The 22,229-nt window shown below is 40.0% G+C and overlaps 1 protein-coding gene across 2 annotated transcripts in view; it reads left to right on the top strand.

The window, feature by feature from the left end:
* Positions 1 to 14,555: 14,555 nt before the first annotated feature.
* FMO5 (flavin containing dimethylaniline monoxygenase 5) overlaps positions 14,556 to 22,229 on the top strand; it is a 32,684-nt gene continuing 25,010 nt past the window's right edge. The window contains exons 1-2 of one of the 2 annotated variants that reach the window (XM_059375939.1): positions 14,556 to 14,648; positions 15,154 to 15,326. In XM_059375939.1, coding sequence (XP_059231922.1) covers positions 15,192 to 15,326 — 135 coding nt within the window. In that variant the 5' untranslated portion in view covers positions 14,556 to 14,648; positions 15,154 to 15,191. Of the gene's footprint in view, positions 14,649 to 14,743; positions 14,894 to 15,153; positions 15,327 to 22,229 lie in introns of those variants that run through there. The other variant, XM_059375938.1, reaches the window with a different exon arrangement.

The following is a 22,229-nucleotide window of genomic DNA, read 5'->3' as shown; positions in this document are numbered from 1 at the left end:
GAACTTCTGAATGATACGAAATTAAAATCATGAAAATTGTCATTACCAAAAGAAATTTCTCAAGTGAATTATGGGGAACAAATTGAAGCAAAGTGTTAGATTAGGGGTCAATGACAACATCAGCTTTGAGTGGATTTATGACGTAGTAATTTATAATTAGTAGTGTGTCACTGATATAAATTAGAATAACCAAATAACTGCAGTTATTCAATAACTGCAATAACTGCAGTTAATGATCCAGTGAGAGGTGCTGTCCTGAGTGTTTTACAAGTTTTGTTTTTTTTTTTTTTTTTTTTTTTTTTTCTCGTTTAACCCTCACAGTAACCTTATAAATAGATATTAGGATTGTTCCCACGTTAGATGAGGAAAGCTATAAGAGGAACCGTATTATTCTCTGGGTAATGTCATCAGAATACTAGTACCATTTGGGTAAACCTGGGCGCTTCTATCTTCAGTAAACTCAGATTAAAGTTGCATGCCACCCCTGACCCCAGTCCATCTACCCTTAAAATAAAAGAAGAAATTAGTTCTGAGCTACAAAAGAGATGTCTTTGGGTTGATTTATTCATAAAAACCCAAAGCACTGTTTTGAGCACCTCCCATATGTCAGGCACTCTTGGCACTGGAGACAGAGGCCACTAGTCTCATTTGCAAAAACATTTAAGTAAAACACACTTATATTTCATATTTTAAATTAAGTGTTATTAAGAGTTATATTTTAATTAAGTATATAATTAAATTAAGTGTAAATTAAGAGTTATATTTTAAATTAAGTATATATTTAAAAGGAGGAGACAGGCAATAAGCAAATAAAAATCAGGTAGTTATCAATGTTAAGGTGAAAGAGAAACAGTCACATAATGGGGCTATACTGATTCCCTACTTGATGCTTTGTCAACACCATAAATGGGATTTGTATCCTTTCCTGGCTTCTCTGTAGGGCTTCTTGGGGTTGCTCATGAGTGATTATGCATCCTGATCTCTGGGTTTGAATTTTTTTTCCTCTCCTCCAGGTTCTGTAGGTAGGTTTATCCACTAAAGCAGTAAGATCAATCACCTGCCACTCAAACAAAAGAGACTTGATTATTTTTAACTTAAGGTACATTTGTTTTAGCATAATACCAGAGATAGAGTCCTAGCTTTAAGCTAAATTTCTCTTGGTAGATTGAGCCTGACATCAAAAAAACAGGTAGGAAAGATAGCTGAAAAACCCCCAAGTCAGCTGCTGGTGACATAACACATATAAAAGGTGACAGATAAAATTTTACTCCAGATGGTGTATTAAAGGAGTCTATGGAAGGGGATAGAGTGGAAGTAGGGTGACCAGTTAGACCACTGCAGGAGTCTGGGCAAGAGATAATAGTTGGGCTAGCATGGCGGCAGTGGAATGGTAAGTAGTGGTCAGATACTACATGTATCGAAAAGGTAGAGTCTATAAGGTACATGGATTGAACATCTGAGAAAAGTCAAGGAATAAAGGATGATTTCAGGGATGTGACCTGAGCAAATGATAGTTTCCCCTTTTGGAGGGGGTAATAGAATTTCCACTTTTGGAGGGGGTAAGACTGAGAATGAGGAGGTCTGAGGAACATCAAGAATTTTCATTTTTAATGTCAACTATATTTCAACTTATAAAAGGAATTCATGGAGCACCTGCGTGGCTCACTCAGTTAAGCACCTGACTTCAGCTCAAGTCTTGATCTCAGGGTCCTGGGATCAAGCCCCGAGTTGGGCTCCCCACTCCCAGGGAAGTCTGCTTGTCCCTCTCCTCCTCTCCCTCCCTGCTTATACTGCCCCACCTTATCACTCAAATAAATAAAATCTTTTTAAAAAATCAAAAAGGAATTCATTTTTGAACACAGTAACATGAAATTCTTCTTAGATATCCCAGCAGAGATTTTGAATAATCAGGTTGATTAACCTGGAGCTCAAAGGAGGGTTAGAACTGAATATATTAATGTGGAAGTTATCCACATTAATTTTCAGATGGACCTTAAGCCTTGTTACTAGATAGAATCTCCTGGGGGATGACTGGAATTATAAAAGCGACTTAGGGGGCGCCTGGGTGGCTCAGTGGGTTAGGCCTCTGCCTTCGGCTCAGGTCATGATCCCAGGGTCCTGAGATCGAGCCCCACATCGGGCTCTCTGCTCAGCAGGGAGCCTGCTTCCTCCTCCCTCTCTGCCTGCCTCTCTGCCTGCTTGTGATCTCTGTCTGTCAAATAAATAAATAAAATCTAAAAAAATAAAAAATAAAAAAAAGCGACTTAGCCTTAGACAATTAACATTTAGAAGCTGAGAAGAGGAGGAGGAACCAGCAAAAGAGCCTAAGAACAGCAGCCTGTGATACAGTAGAAGTAAGAGCATGGTGTGCAAGAAGAAGAGAGTTTGCATTTGTCTGTGTCAAATGTAACTGATAGGTGGAATAAAATAGAATAGAGAAAGAAACGTTGGATTGGGCAATATGGTAGTCATTGATTAAAGTGGAAAGTTTTGCTGTTAGAGGGAACAAAAATGGGAGTGGTAACTGAAGGGGAACATGGGGTCAAGGGAAGTCTTGTTTTGTTTTCAGATGGGTGATATTAGAGCATGTTGACTACTGATGGGAATGGTCCAGTAGAGAGAAAAACTGATCCTGCACAAGTGGTGTCCTTGAATGAAAGGATGGGCTGACTTAAGAGCACAGAGTCCATGCCCTGGAACACGCAGAGGCATATTACACCGGCAGATTTAGTAGTGAGAGTATGTGGAAGATCTCTTGATTGTTTCTGTTGTTTAAGTGAAGTAAAAGCAAGGCTCAGTGGGTTAAGCCGCTGCCTTCAGCTCAGGTCATGATCTCAAGATCCTGGGATTGAGTCCCGCATCCGGCTCTCTGCTCAGCAGGGAGCCTGCTTCCCTCTCTCTCTCTCCCTGCCTGCCTCTCTGCCTACTGTGATCTCGCTCTGTCAAATAAATAAATAAAATCTTTAAAAAAAAAAAAGAAGAAGAAGAAGCAAGGTCATCAGATGAGCTTGAGGAAGGGGAAGGGGATTTTGAAGGTTTTAGGAGGGAAATGTGAAAAATAGTTGTCTGGGGTGTGGAATAGTGAATTGACTAGAGAAATATGGTAGCATTGCCAAGCAGCAGCAGCAGCAAGGTTTATGGTCATGAGAGCAGCCAGTGTGGTGTGTGTTGAGTGCAGGTAGGGAATACTTAAAGAATTGGAGTTTACCAGGGTTGGACTTTTGCCAGATGAGAGCAACAGAGAATGATTATACTGGCCATATCCCCAGTGTCCAGAACAGGGGTAAACAAGGTAGAAAAAGTCTCCTTACTCATGAAGCTTAGATTCTAGTGATGGAGAAAGACAAAATGGTGGGGAGGATACAAATAAGTTAGGTAGTATTGGTGGTAACAAGATAGTAAAACAGGGTAATGAGATTAAAATAGGGCTGGGAAGCAACTCTGAATATGGTGGATTGAAGAGCATGTCATCAAGAAGATGACATTTGAGTTAAGATCTGAATGATGAGAAGCCAGCTATGTGAAGTCAGGAAGACGATTGCTCAAGACAGACTGTAAGGGCCTATTTAGCCAGAGTGATTCCATCTTGGATTAAACAGGCATTTTGTTGTTTATGCAGTAAAACTTAAACTGCCCCTGCTCCCCTTCCCCCAGGGGACTTACTTAAAAACAAGTCCCGGAAACCAGTCCCAGGTAACAAAGCCCAAAGACAAGGGTGGGTCAGGCCACGTGGAGACATTCAATCAGTGGGGGGTTGCATACTGTCTCCCTAGTTACCAAGGAGTATGGGCCCCGCCCTTTGGGCGCCATTTGGGTGCCAATTCTGACCAAGGGGATAGGCTAGTTCAAATATCTACTAGGGTAAATTGTAATTCAACTGGTCACTTATGTGTGACCTAGCATGAATATGCAGCTTTCTCTGTGTGTTACAATTTCATTGGCCACCTGTGCGTGGCCAGGCCCAACCACATGTCCTTTGCCCTTAAAAGCTAGTCTGCAAAGCAGAGAGGGGTTGCCCACTCTGTAAGAGGTGCAGCCCTGGCCAGTGGGTTTGATTCTTGATGCTTGGGGCAAAATAAAGCTTTGCTTGACCTTTGCTTTGTATCAGTCTCGCTCCTTTAATCACGGACCCATTATTGGGGGACCTTTCACAGACCACAGGGCAAAGACACTGAGGCAAGGTTAGAAAAGGAATAATAGATTCGTTAGATTGGTGAGGGGACACTGGAGGGGACTAGGTCACTGATTGGATAGAGAGCTGAGGAAGAAAAAAATGTTGATATGGACTCCAGGGGGTTCTGCCTTGGATAACGAGGTGGATGTTGATGCCAGCACTGAGATAGAGAATATAGGAGAAAACTGTCAGTTTGAGGAAGGGAAGATAAGGATTTCACTTTAAGGATTGTTGCATACGTACCTAGAACAGTGCCTGGCACTTATATTCACTCAATAAATAGTACTGCTGCATGTTTGAATGAGGTGCCCATAGAACGATTCTAAAGTCCAGGAGCCATGATTGTTATAAACCTGAAGCACAGAGAAGACATTTCCTAGATGGGAAGACTTAGGCTACAATGTTTTCTAGGAAGTAACTGCTAATTGCCAAAATAAAATCTAACACCAACTCCTTTATAATTCATTGCTAAGGTTATGACCAATGGTTTCATATTAATTATTTGTTTTATTCCTCTACAGAGAAGGTAAATCCTCCGGTAATAACAACTAGTAAGATTAATGGTAACCAGATCACCCTAGGAATGGGTCTTACTATCTGCCCACCCTACGAAAACAAGCATGATCATGCCCGGGTTAGCAAACAAGTTGTTTGTTGGCCATTATGTCCCTGTTGGGTAACAGCAGGATACCAGCTGGCAGCATCCGGTAAATCAGTTATGGAGCCTGAATAAGAGCTGTGACCATGGATGAAAATTTGTACAAACCTCTTCTTAGGTACATGGACTTAGACCTTTGGGCTCAGGTTAGGCTGAGGTCAGGGCCCTCAAATGGAAAGATCATTCTACAGAGATGAAGGAAGAGTTTTCTCTCCTTCAGGAAAGGAGAAAATTTCATTTTGGCTTTTGATATTATTTTACATATTTTACATCAAATAACATAATAAATCTAAAACCTAGAAATTCGGGGGAAATGTGCTATAGAGAGTGAACTTTGAAGTGTATCAACAAGTCAGTCTGGTTTACAGGACTCTTGCCAAGTCAGTTTAGAAAGTTGCCACTACTCTTTAATACTAAGGGCATAATACTGGAAAAATATCAAATAAATCTCTGAGGACAAAGTACAAAGATTGTAAACTGACCACAAGTCAAAATTTGCCCACAGGTCCTTTGGATTATAGGGCTGTGTTCTCTCCTTTTTGTTTGGATATATTTTGACTGTCATACCTTGCCATTAAATTAACAATATGCAATTTCACACTCTTTTCTTTCATCTAAAAGTATATTGTTGTGGAATCCACACAGCTAATCACAGAAGGCTTTTGAGTTTGCCAATTCTGGAATTTAAGTTGTGTGACATATTTCCACAGAAGGAAAAGGACATCTCCATAACAACCACGAAGCAAATGTTTCTCAAGACTCAGGGTACATTAAAATATCTTTTGACGGGGCGCCTGGGTGGCTCAGTGGGTTAAGTCGCTGCCTTCGGCTCAGGTCATGATCTCAGGGTCCTGGGATCGAGTCCCGCATCGGGCTCTCTGCTCAGCAGGGAGCCTGCTTCCTCCTCTCTCTCTCTGCCTGCCTGTCTGCCTACTTGTAATCTCTCTCTGTCAAATAAATAAATAAAATCTTTAAAAAAAAAAAAAAATCTTTTGACAAGCATGAATGAGTGGCTCAGTTAGTTAAGCAGCTGACTCTTCATTTTAGCTCAGGTCATTATCTCAGGGTTGTGCAATGGACCTCTGCATAGGCTCCATGTGCTTAGTTGGAGTTGTCTTGAAATTCTTTCCTTTCCCTCTGTCCTGGCCCCTGCTTGTGCACGCTCTCTCTCTCTAAAATAAATAAATAAAATCTTTTTGAAAAATATCTTTTGACAATGTGATCTTGCTACTAGAGGCTATAATCCTGAGAATTCTCTCTTGCTCATGGCCCAAAGCCATGTTGTACCCTAACCCCATAAAGCCTAGGTCTTAGATTTAAAAAATGAGCACAAGTGTTGCACTCATATTTATATTCCTGAGGCATTGTTGTAACTTTGATGCAAGGTAGTTCTCCCACTTCCATTCCCCAAAACTGCTCAAAATTGGCAAATAAAATTAATCTTCATAATCAGAGCTTTAACAATCAGAGAGTGCTCCTGGAAGGCCTAGGATACATGATAATTTATAATGAATGTAATAACAGCTACTCTATAATGATGTTGTGAAAATTAAATGAAATCATTTTCTATAAGGAACTAAACACAAATTTTAATATCCAGGGCATTGTGAAGGACCAGAAAACTTAAGCTGGGAATGAACTTGGTGATCACCCAAGTTTTCTACATCTCACGATAGAGACTCAAGAAATTAGGAATTGTCCCTCATCGTTGAGGTTCCACCATAACCTCATTCGCTCGGGGAATCCACCAAAAAATGTTCCAGAGTATTTTCCTCATAAGTGTGACCCACAGATTCGGGTTCTAAAAGTAAACAGACCCACGCATACATATACATATATACAATGTGGGCTATATACCCAGTGGTGGGGTTATGGACAGACAGCTTTGATAGAATGTATTACTGTTCTCAAATGTTCACTTTCTCCCAATAAGTGACTATTCATATCCTATAAAATGATTATACATTTATGCTTCTATCCATATGACGTCAGTGCCTTCCAACAGGCTAACTCTGTATTAACTTGCTTTGGCCACTGGAATGCAAGTGGTTGTGAGGTGATCTAGTGCATGAACTGAAGATTTAAATGTGCTTGCTGAGATTGCTCTAATATATAAATATATAATATTTAATATATAATAAGTTATTTCAATCTGTGAAAAGGCTTCTTTGCCATCTGCACATCTTTTTTGGTAAGCCTTGTTCTTTTTCGGGTGTCACAGCTAAGATTTTAAAATTAGCCTCACACACATGTGCGCACACACACATACACTCTCCTACACCTTGAGATTTTGATTGGCATTGCATGGGAATTTGAAGACCAAATTGCAGTAAATGGACATTTTACAATATTTACTCTTATGACTCATATACATGGTATCTCACTCCATTAATTTAGGGTTCCTGCATTTTTTCCAGTATCTTTCCCCACTTTATGCCTCGAGATCCTGTACATCTTTTGTTCAGATTACTGCCATTAATTTGATATTTTGACATGATATAAATGGTATTTTTAAAATTTTCATTTCAAACTCTTTTTAAAAGACTATTTGCCGTGTAAAGCAACAATACTGTCAATGTATTAAGGGATTCATAAGATTTGAAGTAAGGGGTGCCTGGGTGGTTCAGTGGGTTAAAGCCTCTGCCTTTGGCTCAGGTCATGATCCCAGAGTCCTGGGATTGAGCCCCACCTAGGGCTCTCTGTTCAGCAGGGAGCCTGCTTCCCTTCCTCTCTCTCTGGCTGCCTCTCTGCCTACTTGTGATCTCTGTCTGTCAAAAAATTAATAAATAAATAAAATAAAATCTTTAAAAAAATGTTGAAGTAAAACATATAACAATAATACAAAATTCAGGGGAAATAAAATTACGTATTCTGTTGTAAGACTTACATTGTGGAGGGTTAAATAATAATTCAATATAGTAATAAAGTAAGGATGCATATTATAATCATTAGAATAAGCATTAAAAATATAAGAAATGGATCTAAAGGGGTACCTGGGTGGCTCAGTGGGTTAAAGCCTCTGCCTTTGGCTCAGGACATGATCCCAGGGTCCTGGGATGGAGACCCGCATCGGGCTCTCTGCTCAGCAGGAAGCCTGCTTCCACCTCTCTCTCTCTGCCTGCCTCTCTGCCTACTTGTGATTTCTGTCTGTTAAATAAATAAATAAATAAAATCTTAAAAAAAAAAAAAAGAAATGGATCTAAAAAGATAATAAAAGGATAAAAAAGATAATAAAAGGAAAAATGAAGAATTAAAACATAACTTGATTAAACTGAAGGAAAGCAGGAAAGGAGGAACAAACAAAGAAGAGGTGTAAAATTTAAAAAAAAATCAATTTTCAGTAACCATATCAGTAATCACAATAAATTTAAAAGGCCTAATCAATCTTTAAAAGAAAAAGATTGTTGGGGAACCTGACTTACTTAGTTGGTAGAGCATGCAGCTCTTGATCTTGGGCTCATGGGTTTAAGCCCCACATTGGGTGGAGAGCTTACTTAAAATAAAATAAATAAATCAAAAAAAGAAAAAAGAAAAAGTTCGTCAGACTATGAAAAAAAAAAGAAAGACCCAACAATATCCTGCCTATAAAAAACACACTTTATTTATTTTTTTAAAAAGATTTTACTTATTTATTTGACAGAGATCACAAGTAGGCAGAGAGGCAGGCAGAGAAAGAGGAGGAAGCAGGCTCCCCGCTGAGCAGAGTCCACTGTGGGGCCTGATCCCAGGACTCTGGGATCATGACCTGAGCGGAAGGCAGAGGCTTTAACCCACTGAGCCACCCAGGCACCCCAAAAAACACACTTTAAATAGAAGTTTTTGATTTAAATATAAGTAATTAGAAATAAAATAATGAGAAAATATATTCCTTGAAACAGGAACCATGTGAAAATTGATGTGGTTATATTAATAACTGTCAAAGTAAATTTTAAGGAAGAAGTAAAAGAAAAAAGAAGGAAATTTATAATAATTAGAAGATCAATTCCAGCAGCCAGCAGAAAGGATGAATACCCAACTTTTGTATCAACATGGACAGGACTGGAGGAGATTATACTGAGCAAAATAAGTCAAGCAGAGAAAGTTTCACTTACTTGTGGAGCATAAGGAATAGCATGGAGGATAGTGGGAGAAGGAAAAAAAAACTGAATTGGGGAAATCAGAGGGGGAGATGAATCATGAGAGACTGTGGACTCTGAGAAACAAACTGAGGGTTTAGAGGGGAAGGGGACGGCGGGGTAGGGGTCGGGGAGAGATGGGTAAGCCTGGAGGTGGGTATGAAGGAGGGCACGTATTACATGCAGCACTGGGTGTGGTGCATAAACAATGACTCTTGGAGCACTGAAAAAAATTAAATTTAATTTAAAAAAAAGACAAATTCCATAGGAAGAAGACATAATCCTAAATGGGTATGTACCTAATAATATAACTTCAAAATTTATGAAGCAAAAATTGACAGAACTGTATGGGAAAGACAACTTTAGAATTATATGTGGAGATTTTAACATACCTCCTCAATAATTAACAGAACAAACAGACAAAACATTTGTAATGATATAGAACATTTGAGCAACAATATTAAGCAACATAACCTTATGGACACTTGCAGGACACTATACTTAACTACAGGTTACACAGTCTTTTCAAATGTATATGAAACACTGAACACAATATCCATATGCTAAGCAATAAAACTAGTAATCAGTTTCTAAGGATTAAAATTATATTCTCTGACAAAATTAAACTAGAAATCAATAACAAAACATCTAAAAAATCCCAAATTTGAAAATTAAGTAACTTCTAAATAATCCATTCATCAAAAATGAAATTACAATAGAAGTTTGAAAATATTTTGAAAGGAACACTAATGAAAACACCACATTTGAAAATTTCTGTGATGCAGCTATAGTAGTTCTCAATGGAGATTTGAGGACTTAAGTAAATATTTCTACAAGCTAAAAAAAGAGCAAATGTAGAAAGAAGGAATAATAAACACAAAATCAGAAATTAATGAAATAGAAAAGAGATATAAAACAGGAGATGTCAATGGAGCCAAAAGACAGTTTTTTAAAAAGATTAATAAAATTGACATAATTGATCAAGGAAAAAGAAGAATGAGAAAAACAAATAACTAATATTAGGAATGAGAGAGGCAACATCAATCTAGATGCTACACACTTTAAAAGAATAATGGAAGGGGGCAACTGAGTGGCTCAGTTGGTTAAGGGTCCAACTCTTGATTTGGCTCAGGTTTTGATCTCAGGGTCATGAGATCAAGCCCTGTGTAAGCTCTGTGTGTCTCCCCTGTGCTGGGCATGGATTCTTCTTAAGATTCTCTCTCTTTCCCCCTTCCCCTCCCTACCTTTCCCTCCCATGCACACAGATCAATCTCTCTCTTTCTCTTAAAAAAAAAAAAAAGAGGATGTCATGAATAACTTTATGCCAATACATCTGACAATCTAGATGAAATGGGCAACTTTTTAGAAAAGCACAACTTACAGAAAAGGGCACAAGAAGAGAGAAAATTTGAATAATCCTCTATCTTTTAATGAAATCAAGCCCATAATTTAAAACATTCCAACAATCAAAACACCCAATCCAGATGGTTACACTGGTAAATGCTGCCAAACTTTTAAGCAAAAAGATCAACAATTCTACACAAAATCTTTCAGACAGACAGCATAACCTTGACACCAAAGCCTATCAAAGACATTACAAGAAAAAAAATTAGAGCGATATTCCTTGAAAATACAGATGAAAAAAATTCCAAGTGAAATTTTAACAAATCAAATACAATCTCATATAAAAACTATACAGGGACACCTGGATGGCCCAGTTGGTTAAGCATCTGCCTTCAGCTTAGGTCATGATCTCAGGATCCTGGGATTGAGCTCTGCATCAGGCTTCAAAAATATTAAAAAAAAAAAAGAAAAGAAAAGAACTATCCACATCGTGGTTATGTGAGTTTATTCTAGAAACAGATAGTTTGCTTAACATTTAAAAAATCATTCGAGGGGTACCTGGGTGGCTCAGCTGGTTAAGTGTCTGCCTTTGGATAGGGTCATGATCCCAGGATTCTGGGATCAAGTCCCACATTGGGATCCCTGCTGGGAAGGGAGTCTGCTTCTCCTTCTCCCTCTGCCCCATCCCCCCGCTCATTCTCTCTTTTAAATAAAGTTTTTTAAAAAAATAAAATTAAAATTAAAAAATCAATCAATATAATTTTAACAATAGGATCATCTTAATAGACACAGAAAAAGTATTTTATAAAATTCAACCCTATTCATAATAAAAATTCTTAGCTAACTAAGAATAGAGGAAAGCTTCCCCAATTTGGTAAGATTATTTACCTAAAACATATAAATCACATCACATTTAATGATAAAATAGTGAATATTTCTCCATAACAAGACAAGGATGTCTATTATCACCACTTCTTTTCAACACTATATTAGAGGCCCTACCCAGAGCAATGAAGAGAGAAAAAAAATAAAAAATAAAAAATTGGAAAGAAAACAGTAACATGTTATTCATACATGATTGTATGCATAGACTATCCAAGGAATCTACAAACTACTGGAATTATTAAGTGAATTTAGCAAAGCCATGTGATACAAAGTCAATACACAAATATTAGCTGTATTTCCTCATACTTGCAAAAAATAATTGAAAGAGGAAAATGTAAAAACGCCATTTACAGTAGGACTTTAAAAATAAAATACACAGGACTAAATAAAATATGCAAGATTCCATACTGAAAATATGAAACAACACAGAGAGAAATCAAAGAAGACCTATGAAAAGGAAAAAATAGTCTATTTTACATATTAGAAGATTCAATTGTTAGGATGTCTGTTTTCCCCAAGTTGGTCTATACGTTCAATGTAATCCTAATCAAAGCCCAGGAGGCTTTTTTGATAGAAAGCTAATTTTAAAATGTAATGGAATTGAAAAAACCAGAATAGTCAAAATCATCTTTTAAAAAAGCACAAAGATGGTATATATATACATATACACACACACACACACACACACACACACACATATACATATATATAACTAGTTTTCAAATTTCAAGTTAAAGTAATTAATACAATATGGTATAGGTGTAAGGATAAACAAATAGATCAGTTAAACAGAAGAGAGTCCAGATATAGGTTCACCCATATATGATCAATGGCAAAGACACCAACGCAATTCAAGGGGAAAGAAAGGTCTTAGAATAAATGCTGGTGGAACAACATAATATCCAGATAGGAAAAAAAAAAATTCACCTTGACCCTTTATACCATTCGTATTAATTTAAAATGGATAATAGATCTAAATTTAAAATCTAAAATTGTAAAGCTTCTAGCTGGAAACGCAGGAGGCTGTATGAGCTTGGGATGTGCAAAAATTTCTTAAACAGGAGCAAAAAGTACTAATCAGAAAATAAAAACTGTTAAATTGATTTCATCAAAATTTAAAACTTCTCACAAAAAGACACAATTAGGAAAGTGAAAAGTTACCTCCCAGTCCTGTGCTTATTGGGCAGCTTTCCTTGGCAGTTCTTCAAATAAGATCTAAGCTAAGCTCGTTCTATCTTTCAGAGCTGCCGTCTGAAAAGAAGTGGCCTCCAAAGGGCAATATTTATTGAATGAATATAAAATGTAAAATGCAGACTTCACAGAAAGGAATAGGACATGGGAGAAGATCTGAGTAGAGGCAAGGCTATACTGTTCAAAAGCTCCTCCTGGGTTAGACCTTTGCAGAAATTCCTCTGTACAATTACATGTGTATGCACATGCACACACAAACACACCCACGCACTCCTTCCAGTACATGTGCTGCCAAAGCGAGCACCCACGCACTCCTTCCAAAAGCTGTTGGAATTACTCACTGTTATCTACTGTATCTGTCATTTGTGTTACTGCTCTTTCCCTATAGCATGAGTGAATAATTGTGTCGAAACTGTATATTAGTTTGCATATATTGTTATATATATATAGTGAAGAATTGTTACAGCCTAATGAAGAATTTGGCTCGCTTGCAAATTAGCAGTTAGACTTGATGAGAAAATATGAATCAAGTTTTAAAACATTTTAAACAAACATTTTACAAGTAATTTAGAAACAACATGAAACAGGGGCACCTGGGTGGCTCAGTCAGCTAAGTTACCGCCTTCAGCTCAGATCATGACTTTTAAAAAGTCTATAAAATATTGTTTTAGAAGTAATTCTTGCATTGTTCTGAGATCGTGAAATTGATTCAGTAAGGGAGAGATTAGTATTCAATTTATAAAAGTACTCACCTGTTTTTCTGTATCTAGTTATCTCTAGTGCATTCAAAATTATCCAATTTATGAATAACTCATTTATAAGTTAAACTGCCTTGTTTGCACCTTGCCTTTCCACTTACTGGGAAAATGGGGGTGATGACAGTAATTGCCTCTTGGGGTTGCTGAGAGAATACATGGGTTCATTCCCATCAGATTTTCTGAAGGTACAAGGTGAACCCTTTAGAAATGATCTTTATTGGCCCATGAAGGATACTTTAAGGTGAGGCCAGCAAGTCCAAACTGAGGATTTACATTACTGACATCAAACCATCTTGAGCCAAGTTGACTAAGGAAGTAAGTAGAAGGCAAACAAAGCCACTGCTTAGTTCTCCACAAACCCCTCACTCGTGTCAAAACAGACTGGTGGGTTGGATGGGCCCTGATTCTGACTCAGTGTGTGATATCCAACTACACTGGTCTCCTCTGCAGGATTTTATAACTAAGTTCTATTTTAAAAGTGGGTATTTTGTGTTTTTAATTACTTAGGTACCTGTGTGAGAGGAAGCACTTTAAAAAGAGATTTATGTGACAGAGAGAAAAGAGGGAGACAGCAAGCCCCGAGGAGCAGAGGAAGAGGGAGAGAAGCCAACTCCCTGAACCCAGTCCTAGGCGGGGCTGAATCTCCCCACTCAGCGGAATCAGCTGAGCCGCCCCGGCGCCGGAGGGTGGGGGGGGAGACACTTAAAAGTCCTTCACTATGGAGTATTATGCCTCCATCAGAAAGGATGAATACCCAACTTTTGTAGCAACATGGACGGGACTGGAGGAGGTTATGCTGAGTGAAATAAGTCCAGCAGAGAGAGTCAATTATCATACGGTTTCACTTATTTGTGGAGCATAACAAATAGCATGGAGGACAAGGGGAGATGGAGAGGAGAAGAGAGTTGGGGGAAATTGGAAGGGGAGGTGAACCATGAGAGACTATGGACTGTGAAAAACAATCTGAGGGTTTTGAAGGGGGGGGTTAGGGTACCAGGTGGTGGGTATTAGAGAGGGCATGGATTACATGGAGCACTGGGTGTAGTGCAAAAACAATGAATACTGTTACGCTGAAAAGAAATAATAAAAAAAGTCCTTCTACTTTATTGAAATGTTTGTGTTTGGTCCTCTCTGCTAAACTATAAACTCCTCCAAGTAGGAAACGTAATCCTTTTCTCACTGAACCCCAGCGGCCAGTTTAGTACAGGGGTATTTCAAGTCAATTTCTAGGAGCTAACTGGAACCAGAGAACCACCGGTGAGGTGGGAGTGGGGTGGGGAGCAGGATGAGGGCGCGGGGAACTGTCTTAATACATCCTGAAAGGTAAGTGTTTTCCGCCGAAGCTTTTAGAGCAAGACTTGCTTTGAGGTAGTTGCTAGTGTCCCTTCACCAGGAGGAGTTTGTCACTTTAAGGCGGATACCAGGAAGTTAAACGTGGATGGGGGTGGGGGAGGGAAACGCGGGTCTGCTCCGACTCTAGAGAGGGTAGTTGAGCCTCCGGGCACCTCAATCCAAAAACAGAGGTTGGAGGATTTTTTTTTTTTTTTTTTTTTTCCCTTGCCCAAAGCAGGTTTTGCCAAAGTACTATTCTCGCCGGGAGGAGGGAGAGGGTGCCGCTGAGCAGCGGGGCTTGGGCTGAAAGGAGGTGGAGAGGAATAGCTCCTCCCCATTGGCTGTTGCTGTTTGCACTGTGTTGCTTTATACTTCTTCCACCACAGCCAGAAGAAGTGCGGAGCAGCCTCTGGATGGCAGCTGAAGGATCCGCCAGGTGCTGCTGGAAAGGCAGTGAGATAGGCTACCACGACTTGGCTCTCGGTTTCGGGTCTTGCGGAGGCCGGGTTCCCATATCCCATCCTAGCAATTTCCTATGCCCAGGGGGACCGCAGAATCCGGCTTCTCCTAAAGCACCTGCTATCGCAGCATTTATTTAGAGGATGCCAAGGCCAAGATCTTTCCTCCCTGAAATGTGTTAGCTTATGTGTGCTTTCTGTGTTTTGTCATTTTTTTTTTCTTTTTGTTTTTGGACAGGTTACATTGATTTAGCCTGATAAAGATATCTGGAGACCATGACCAAGAAAAGAATTGCTGTGATTGGGGGAGGTGTGAGTGGACTCTCCTCTATCAAATGCTGCGTGGAAGAAGGCTTGGAGCCAGTCTGCTTTGAAAGGACTGATGACATTGGAGGGCTCTGGAGGTTCCAGGTAAGTCTCCTGGCACCCAGCAGGAGTGTTAGTTTGCAACCTCAGGAGCATCCCAGATGTAATCCGAAACTGGTCCCCTTCATGGAAGGCAGAGAGAGACCCAAGAAAGAGGCAGGCCCCTCCAGGTTGGCCTGTGACTGGTTTAAATAAGCAAGGGAGCTTACATATGAGGCTTGTCCTGGGCAGCAGCAAGACAAGTACATCTCCACACCTGCCATGTGTTAAAAGTTCATATAGAGGCTCTGGCTGGATTCAGTCATTACCATGCATATGGTCTCAACACTGCATCACTAGTAAGGCAAGCAGAATGTACATTCCAAGACGTCTCTAAGGGTCTCGCTCCTGGGTCAACATGTGGTCACATCCTATTGATGGCCTCCTCCTAACATGCCACCTCTCCTGACCAGCTTTTGCAATGTCATACCCCACCCCTTCTACAGTGTCTCCTGAGCAGTCAGCAAGGGGGTTCGCTATCATGGAGGTGGCCCATTTGGTGTCTGTCTGTATGGGAGGCAGATACCACAGCAACAATGTAGGCACAAGCAAAAGAAAACACAGATTAAGGTAATGATTCCCAAAGCAATGTTTTTCCACCAAGAACCCCGGGCTCGCAACCATTGATCCCTAGCTGGGGTTGGATCACTCATGGTATTCACTTACGTTTTTATGTGATTTAGTAAAGGTGATATATTAGCTGACTGATCATGTCTTTCTCAGGGTTTTGTGTTCTCAGCAGCCCAGCATGCTGATGTTGGTGAGAGTTGGGGCAATGGCTGGGTTCTGCAACTTCCACACCTTTACAGTGCCTCCTTAGCAGGGATCCCCAGTCTGGCATATGCGGTAATAGGAGTTACTGGTTGATCACACAAATGTGTTAAAGTCTGGGACAGTACTTTAGACTACTTGGCAAAAATGGTTTACCTGTTAGTAATTTCATCTGCTACATTAATATTCCATTTTTCCTTTCTACCAACACTGCTGCTTGGGGATTCTAGGAGAGCTGGGCCCTCCATACACTGTCATGACTTTTGGCTGGTCTTGCACATCATGACCTTTGAAACGGGACCACAGCTAGAATTTCCCCACTCCCTCCCTACGGGCTATAGGGACACAACAGGTATAGGGGAAGGGGCATCTGGAGGATCTCCCTCCTCCACAGGTCCTAATGGCACCTGCATTTCTAGTAGGCTGGTGGACAGGGTGCTCCTCTGCTGCAAATAGGCATGTCACTGAATCACAGTGGCAGGCTGAGCCATGGCAGAGTGGAGTCAATGGAATGTATTCTCATCCCAACCCTTGATAGGCAGGGAAGTTCTGCCACAATGCACTCTTCCATAGGGACAGGCTTAACCTGGAGGGGTCCTTTAACACTGATAGGAGCTATTGCTCTATGGGAGTAGATAGGTTTTTTTTTTGTGTTTTTTTTTTTAAGATTTTTTTTATTTATTTGACAGAGAGAGATCACGAGTAGGCAGAGAGGCAGGCAGAGAGAGAGAGAGGAGGAAGCAGGCTCCTGCTGAGCAGAGAGCCCGATGCGGGACTCGATCCCAGGACCCTGAGATCATGACCTGAGCCGAAGGCAGCGGCCTAACCCACTGAGCCACCCAGGCGCCCGGAGTAGATAGGTTTTTGCTCTCTTCCAGAGCTGAGACCAAAATCCTGGGAGTACTCTCTCCTTCTCTTACTTTTGCTAGTGCCTAGCCCATATATTCCAGAATCACAGACACATCTAATTCAAATGGTAGTCCTGCTTGGGAGATGCCCAGAACTATAACCTGCTTTACAAGTATTTTGGCTTTTTCAAAGGCAGTTTGCTCTCTCTTTCCCAGTCCCACAAGTGCCCTTTCTTTACCAGGTGATATAAGGAATGGGGGCACTGTGCCAGGTGGGCAATAAAAGTCCTCCAAAGTCCCCAATCTTTACAAAGGCATCTTGTTCACAATATTAGGGGCTGGGAAGGCTTGCGCCTTATTGATCACAGCTTCTGGGAAAACACAAGTCTCATCTGACCAGACAGCTCCCAAAAACTTTATGGCAGAGCCTTGAGCCTGAATTTTTTGTGGGTTCACTGCCCATCCTCTTTCTCACATATGCTCCAGCAAAGCCTCCAGGCCTCCAGCAGAGGCAAATCTTCCCATGTTAACATTATTCTTTCTTTTTTTTTAAAGATTTTATTTATTTATTTGACAGAGAGAGATCACAAGTAGGCAGAGAGGCAGGCAGAGAGAAAGAGGAGGAAGCAGGCTCCCTGCCGAGCAGAGAGCCTGATGTGGGACTCGATCCCAGGACCCTGAGATCATGACCTGAGCTGAAGGCAGCGGCTTAACCCACTGAGCCACCCAGGTGCCCAACATTATTCTTTTTTTAAAAGATTATTTATTTGACACAGAGAGAGAGAGAGAGAGAGACCGTGAGAGAGGGAATACAAGCAGGGGAAGTGGAAGAGGGAGAAGCAGTTTTCCTGTTGAGCAGGGAGCCCGATGTGGGGCTTGATCCCAGGACCCTGGGATGATGACCTAAGCCCAAGGCAGATGCTTAACGATGGAGCCACACAGGCGCCCCCCCCCCCCCCCCGCCCATGTTAACATTATATCATCGATGTAATGGATCCATTTTAGTGATGTGGGGGAGGAAAACAGGACAGGTCTCAGGTTACCATCCCATGACATATGGTGGGGCTATGAAGGGCACCTTGGGGAATCAGTCAAAGGACCCATTGTTGCCTTTCCCATGTAAATGCAAACTGGTCTTGTGACTCAATGGTCAGAGGTGTACAGACAAAAGGCATTTGCTAAGTCCAGCACAGCATGGTACCTTCCTAGGACTCTGACCAAGTTATCTAAGATGGTGGCAATGTTGGGCACAGCTGCATGGATGGGGAGGGGTGACCTTATTCAGTTCTTGGTAATGTGCTGTCATCCACCATGAGTGATGTGACTCTTTTACTGGCCACTCAGTGTAGTGCGGGTTGCTTATCCTATTTCCTGTTATGCCCCCCAGGCAATTTATATTGACAGTTACCACTCTACAGGGATGACAGGCTAACTGGTTCCCAGTTGATGTTTCCCCTTAGCACTGGTTTGATTACCCAGAGGCAGAATTCACCAGTGGAGATTTGCCCAAGTCCAGAGGAAAGGGTAAGAAGCTCCAAATGCCTGAGTCCAGCTTGCCAGTCAACTGGTGGTCATGGCCTCTTGATGGCCTCCTCCAATAATAAGATATTTCATGTTGTATTGCGAAATATGATGGGCTTTATGATTAAGTAATTAAACTTGCTAGAATTCAACTTGCTGCCCTCTTCTCAGCAGCCATCCCTCAAGTGCTATTCAGGTTCTTTCCCACCCCACCCCTGCAGGCTAGCAGCAAAATAGGACATAGGTATCAGGTTTTTGTCTATGAAAATGAAAATGGTATGGAGATCATTTTCATTTAATGACTTTTGCTGCTATCTGAAAGAGGGTAAACAATATTGGGGCGGGGGTGGAGTGTAACAAGACAACAAACATTAGAAAATATAAAGTAGGAAATTAAGAGTGGTTGTAAGTGATCTAGAATACTTGCTTACAGCTCCTTCCAGGGATCCCCTTTCCAGTCCTCTCTGACCTTATAGTCTTCTTTTTTCTTTCCTTTTTTTCTCTTTCCTCCCTCCCTCCTTTCTTTCTCTCTCTCTATATACCTCTCTCCCCCTCTCCCTTCCTTTCTTTCTTTCCTTTCTCTGAATTCCAGTTCAATTTAAATAATTCTCTAGTAATCCTAGTCCTCAAGTAGAATATATATTCTGGCTGCCTTCTTTACTCTGAGCTTTTCTTTCACTTAAAAAATCAAATTTAGTTCAAAGGCCTGTCTTCAGAAGAGGGCAGAGGGCACCTGCAACTGGTATTTCTTGCCCTTCCATTTTACTCAGTTTTAAAATTGAGTTATTAATATGTACATCCATCCCTGCAACTTGTTACTAAGTTTAGTTATCATCTACTTAAAAGATAATTAAGCTAATTATATGCCGAAGAGTATCAGCTTCCTTTACTGATCTTCAAAGTGGCAGGCTTTCATTGGGTTTGCTTTTAAACTTACTTTCTAAACCAGTGAATGGAAATAAGGTGTCCAGATGTGTTTCATATTTCATACAAATATGTTGATCAGCCACTTAAAAATGGCTTCATAGAAGGGTACCCGGATGGTTCAATCAGTTGAGCGTCTGACTCTCGATTTCAGCTCAGGTCGTGTTCTCACGTCAAGGGATTGGGCCCCACTTGGGCTCCACTATGAGCATGGAGTCTGCTTGAGATTCTCTCTCCCTCTCCCCCTGCCCCTTCCACTCTTCTCTACATACATACATATATACATACATACATAAATGACTTCATAACATTATTTAGTTGAACAGCACTGTAGTCCTTTTGCATCATGGCTCTGTCTTGGGGAACAAACTTTTTTTTAAAAATATTTAATTAATTTATTTATTTGACAGAGAGAGAGAGAGATCACAAGTAGGCAAAGACGCAGGCGGAGAGAGGGGGGGGAAGCAGGCTCCGTGATGAGCAGAGAGTCCCATGTGGGGCTCCATCCTGTGACCCTGAGATCATGACCTGAGCTGAAGGCTGAGGCTTAACCCACTGAGCCACCCAGGTGCCCCAACAAACTCTATTTGGCAATAGTCCTTAGACCTAGACTAAATATCCCCTGGCAGAACACGCATGCCTCAGTGTTAGGCATGAATTGAAAAGGCTGTTCACTAGTGTTTGTAATTAATAGAAAATTATGCTTTTGAAATCCCGCCACAAAATAGTATAAAAGTTAAATGCATAACCTGGGTTCAAATCCTAGGTCTGTCCTCCTAGAAGTGTGACCTTAGGCCTCAGTGTACCTGTTTTCTTACCTTTGAGAAGGAGCTAATAGTAGCACCCATTGCATAGAGTATTATGGGGATTAAGTGAATGGATAATAATGTCAATCACTAATAACTATGCCAGGTGTACAATAGTGCTACATGCCATTGTTTTTACTATTCAGTAGGCCTGGAGTGGGGTCATGCTCCTGGTATCTTTGGTAAGCATTCTAGAAAGGCTTGTCAATAACTAATCAGGCAGTGAAATAAGTTCAGGTCCCCATTCTACCTGCTTATCAGGTTTCTGGCTTTTACCTGCAAAGTGGTTTAAACTTGTTCTCTGTTAAAAACTTAACCCGAGATTTTTCTTCTGAGTATCCACTTGGCAAAATTTCAACACCATATGAACTGCTTCCTTGAAACTAAAGAAGTTGTATTTTGTCTTAACTCTTAACTACATCTTGTCCATTATATTTTCTTAACTACATCTGTGTCCATTATATTATATACTGTATGTAATATATTTTACACACATATATATACATACATACACATGTGCACACCCACACCATTATATTTCCAGAGCCAAGTGTGATGTCTGGCACATGGTAGGTGCCAAATATATATGTTTTTATAAATAAATCCTTGAAAAGCATAATGTCTTGAGGAGCTGCTTAAAACACTTGTGGAAACAAGAGACCTTCATTCTCATGTACATTCCACAGTTACACAATTGTGGATCCTGAGGTATTATAAACATCCATTAATTGTGGATTAAATATGTTTTACATGTCGATGCTGTTTTCCTCAAGAATTTCCTCTGAGACCTACTTCTCTACCACCCCCTGGTTGGTTTGTTATTTGGAGTCCTGCTCTTCCCCACTTCCCTAACTCTTCTGTAATTCACTGGGGGTTTCATACATAGCATCGTTCCAAGCACTTTGGAAGTCCACCATTGCTGCCAGGTGTCCAATAAGACAGGACTCAGGGCTGCCCTTTTCCTTTTCTTGTGACAGGTCCTAGAGACTCAGTATACATCCATAATTCTTTTCTCAGATACCATCACTTGCATTTTCCTATCTTCCTTCCTCTTTTTCTGTTCCACCTGCCAAGCAGGAGTATATGATTTACTCTCCACTTGCCTCCTTCTTATTATTGCTGAATACTTTCTAGTAATAATTATAAGTTTTCAAGACATGAATTTCAGTCAATTCTTAGTCTTCTCTTAACAATAGATCAGACTGATGGTGGAAACTAGGTGCTAATGTGAAACATATCATTTTGATTTTTCATTCTTTAATATTACTTTATGAATGAAATAGCTTTAAAATGATAAATTCCTTATGAATGCTGAGGATTTAATAAACAGTTAATGCTGGAAATGTTTTTTTAAGATTCTTTAGTCCATCTGAATTTTTAAAATCCTTAAAGCATACCAAAGCAGTGCTTCTCAAACTTTAATGTGCATATAAATCACCGGTGAGCATGTGACTCTTGATCTCAGGGTTTTAAGTTTGAGCCCCACGTCGGGTGTAGAGATTACTTAAAAATAAAATCTTAAAAAAAAAGAGTATACATAATATAAATCAGTAATATAAAAAAGATAACAAGTGGATGCAATATAATATAAAATTAAAACAAAATAAAATATAAATTGAGTAATAAATACCTTTAGACGAATAGGCTTTTAAAAATTCTTAAATTTATCAACTCTCTCCCCTCCAAATGAATGAATGAATAGACAAATGAATGAATGCATAAACACTTAGAAGGTAGAAAGCAGTGGTTCTCAGCACTGGCTGTACTTTAAAGAATCACCTGGGAGACTTTAACAAATAATGATGTCAGACCATCGAGAAGTTGTGGTTTTATTGGCCTATGATGCCAATAAAACTCTCCACTACTTATTTCTAATGTGCAGCTGGAAAGAGAAATTATATAATTTATTTAGTAAATACTATTGTAAACTATAGTTTTATTGAGAGTAGTTTATTGCTTGTAAAAGAGAAATTATATAATTTATTTAGTAAATACTATTGTAAACTATAGTTTTATTGAGAGTAGTTTATTGCTTGTAA

The sequence above is a fragment of the Mustela nigripes genome, chromosome 14 (genome assembly GCF_022355385.1).
Source record: "Mustela nigripes isolate SB6536 chromosome 14, MUSNIG.SB6536, whole genome shotgun sequence".
NCBI lineage: Eukaryota > Metazoa > Chordata > Mammalia > Carnivora > Mustelidae > Mustela > Mustela nigripes.
This window is presented reverse-complemented; position numbering and strand designations above follow the sequence as displayed.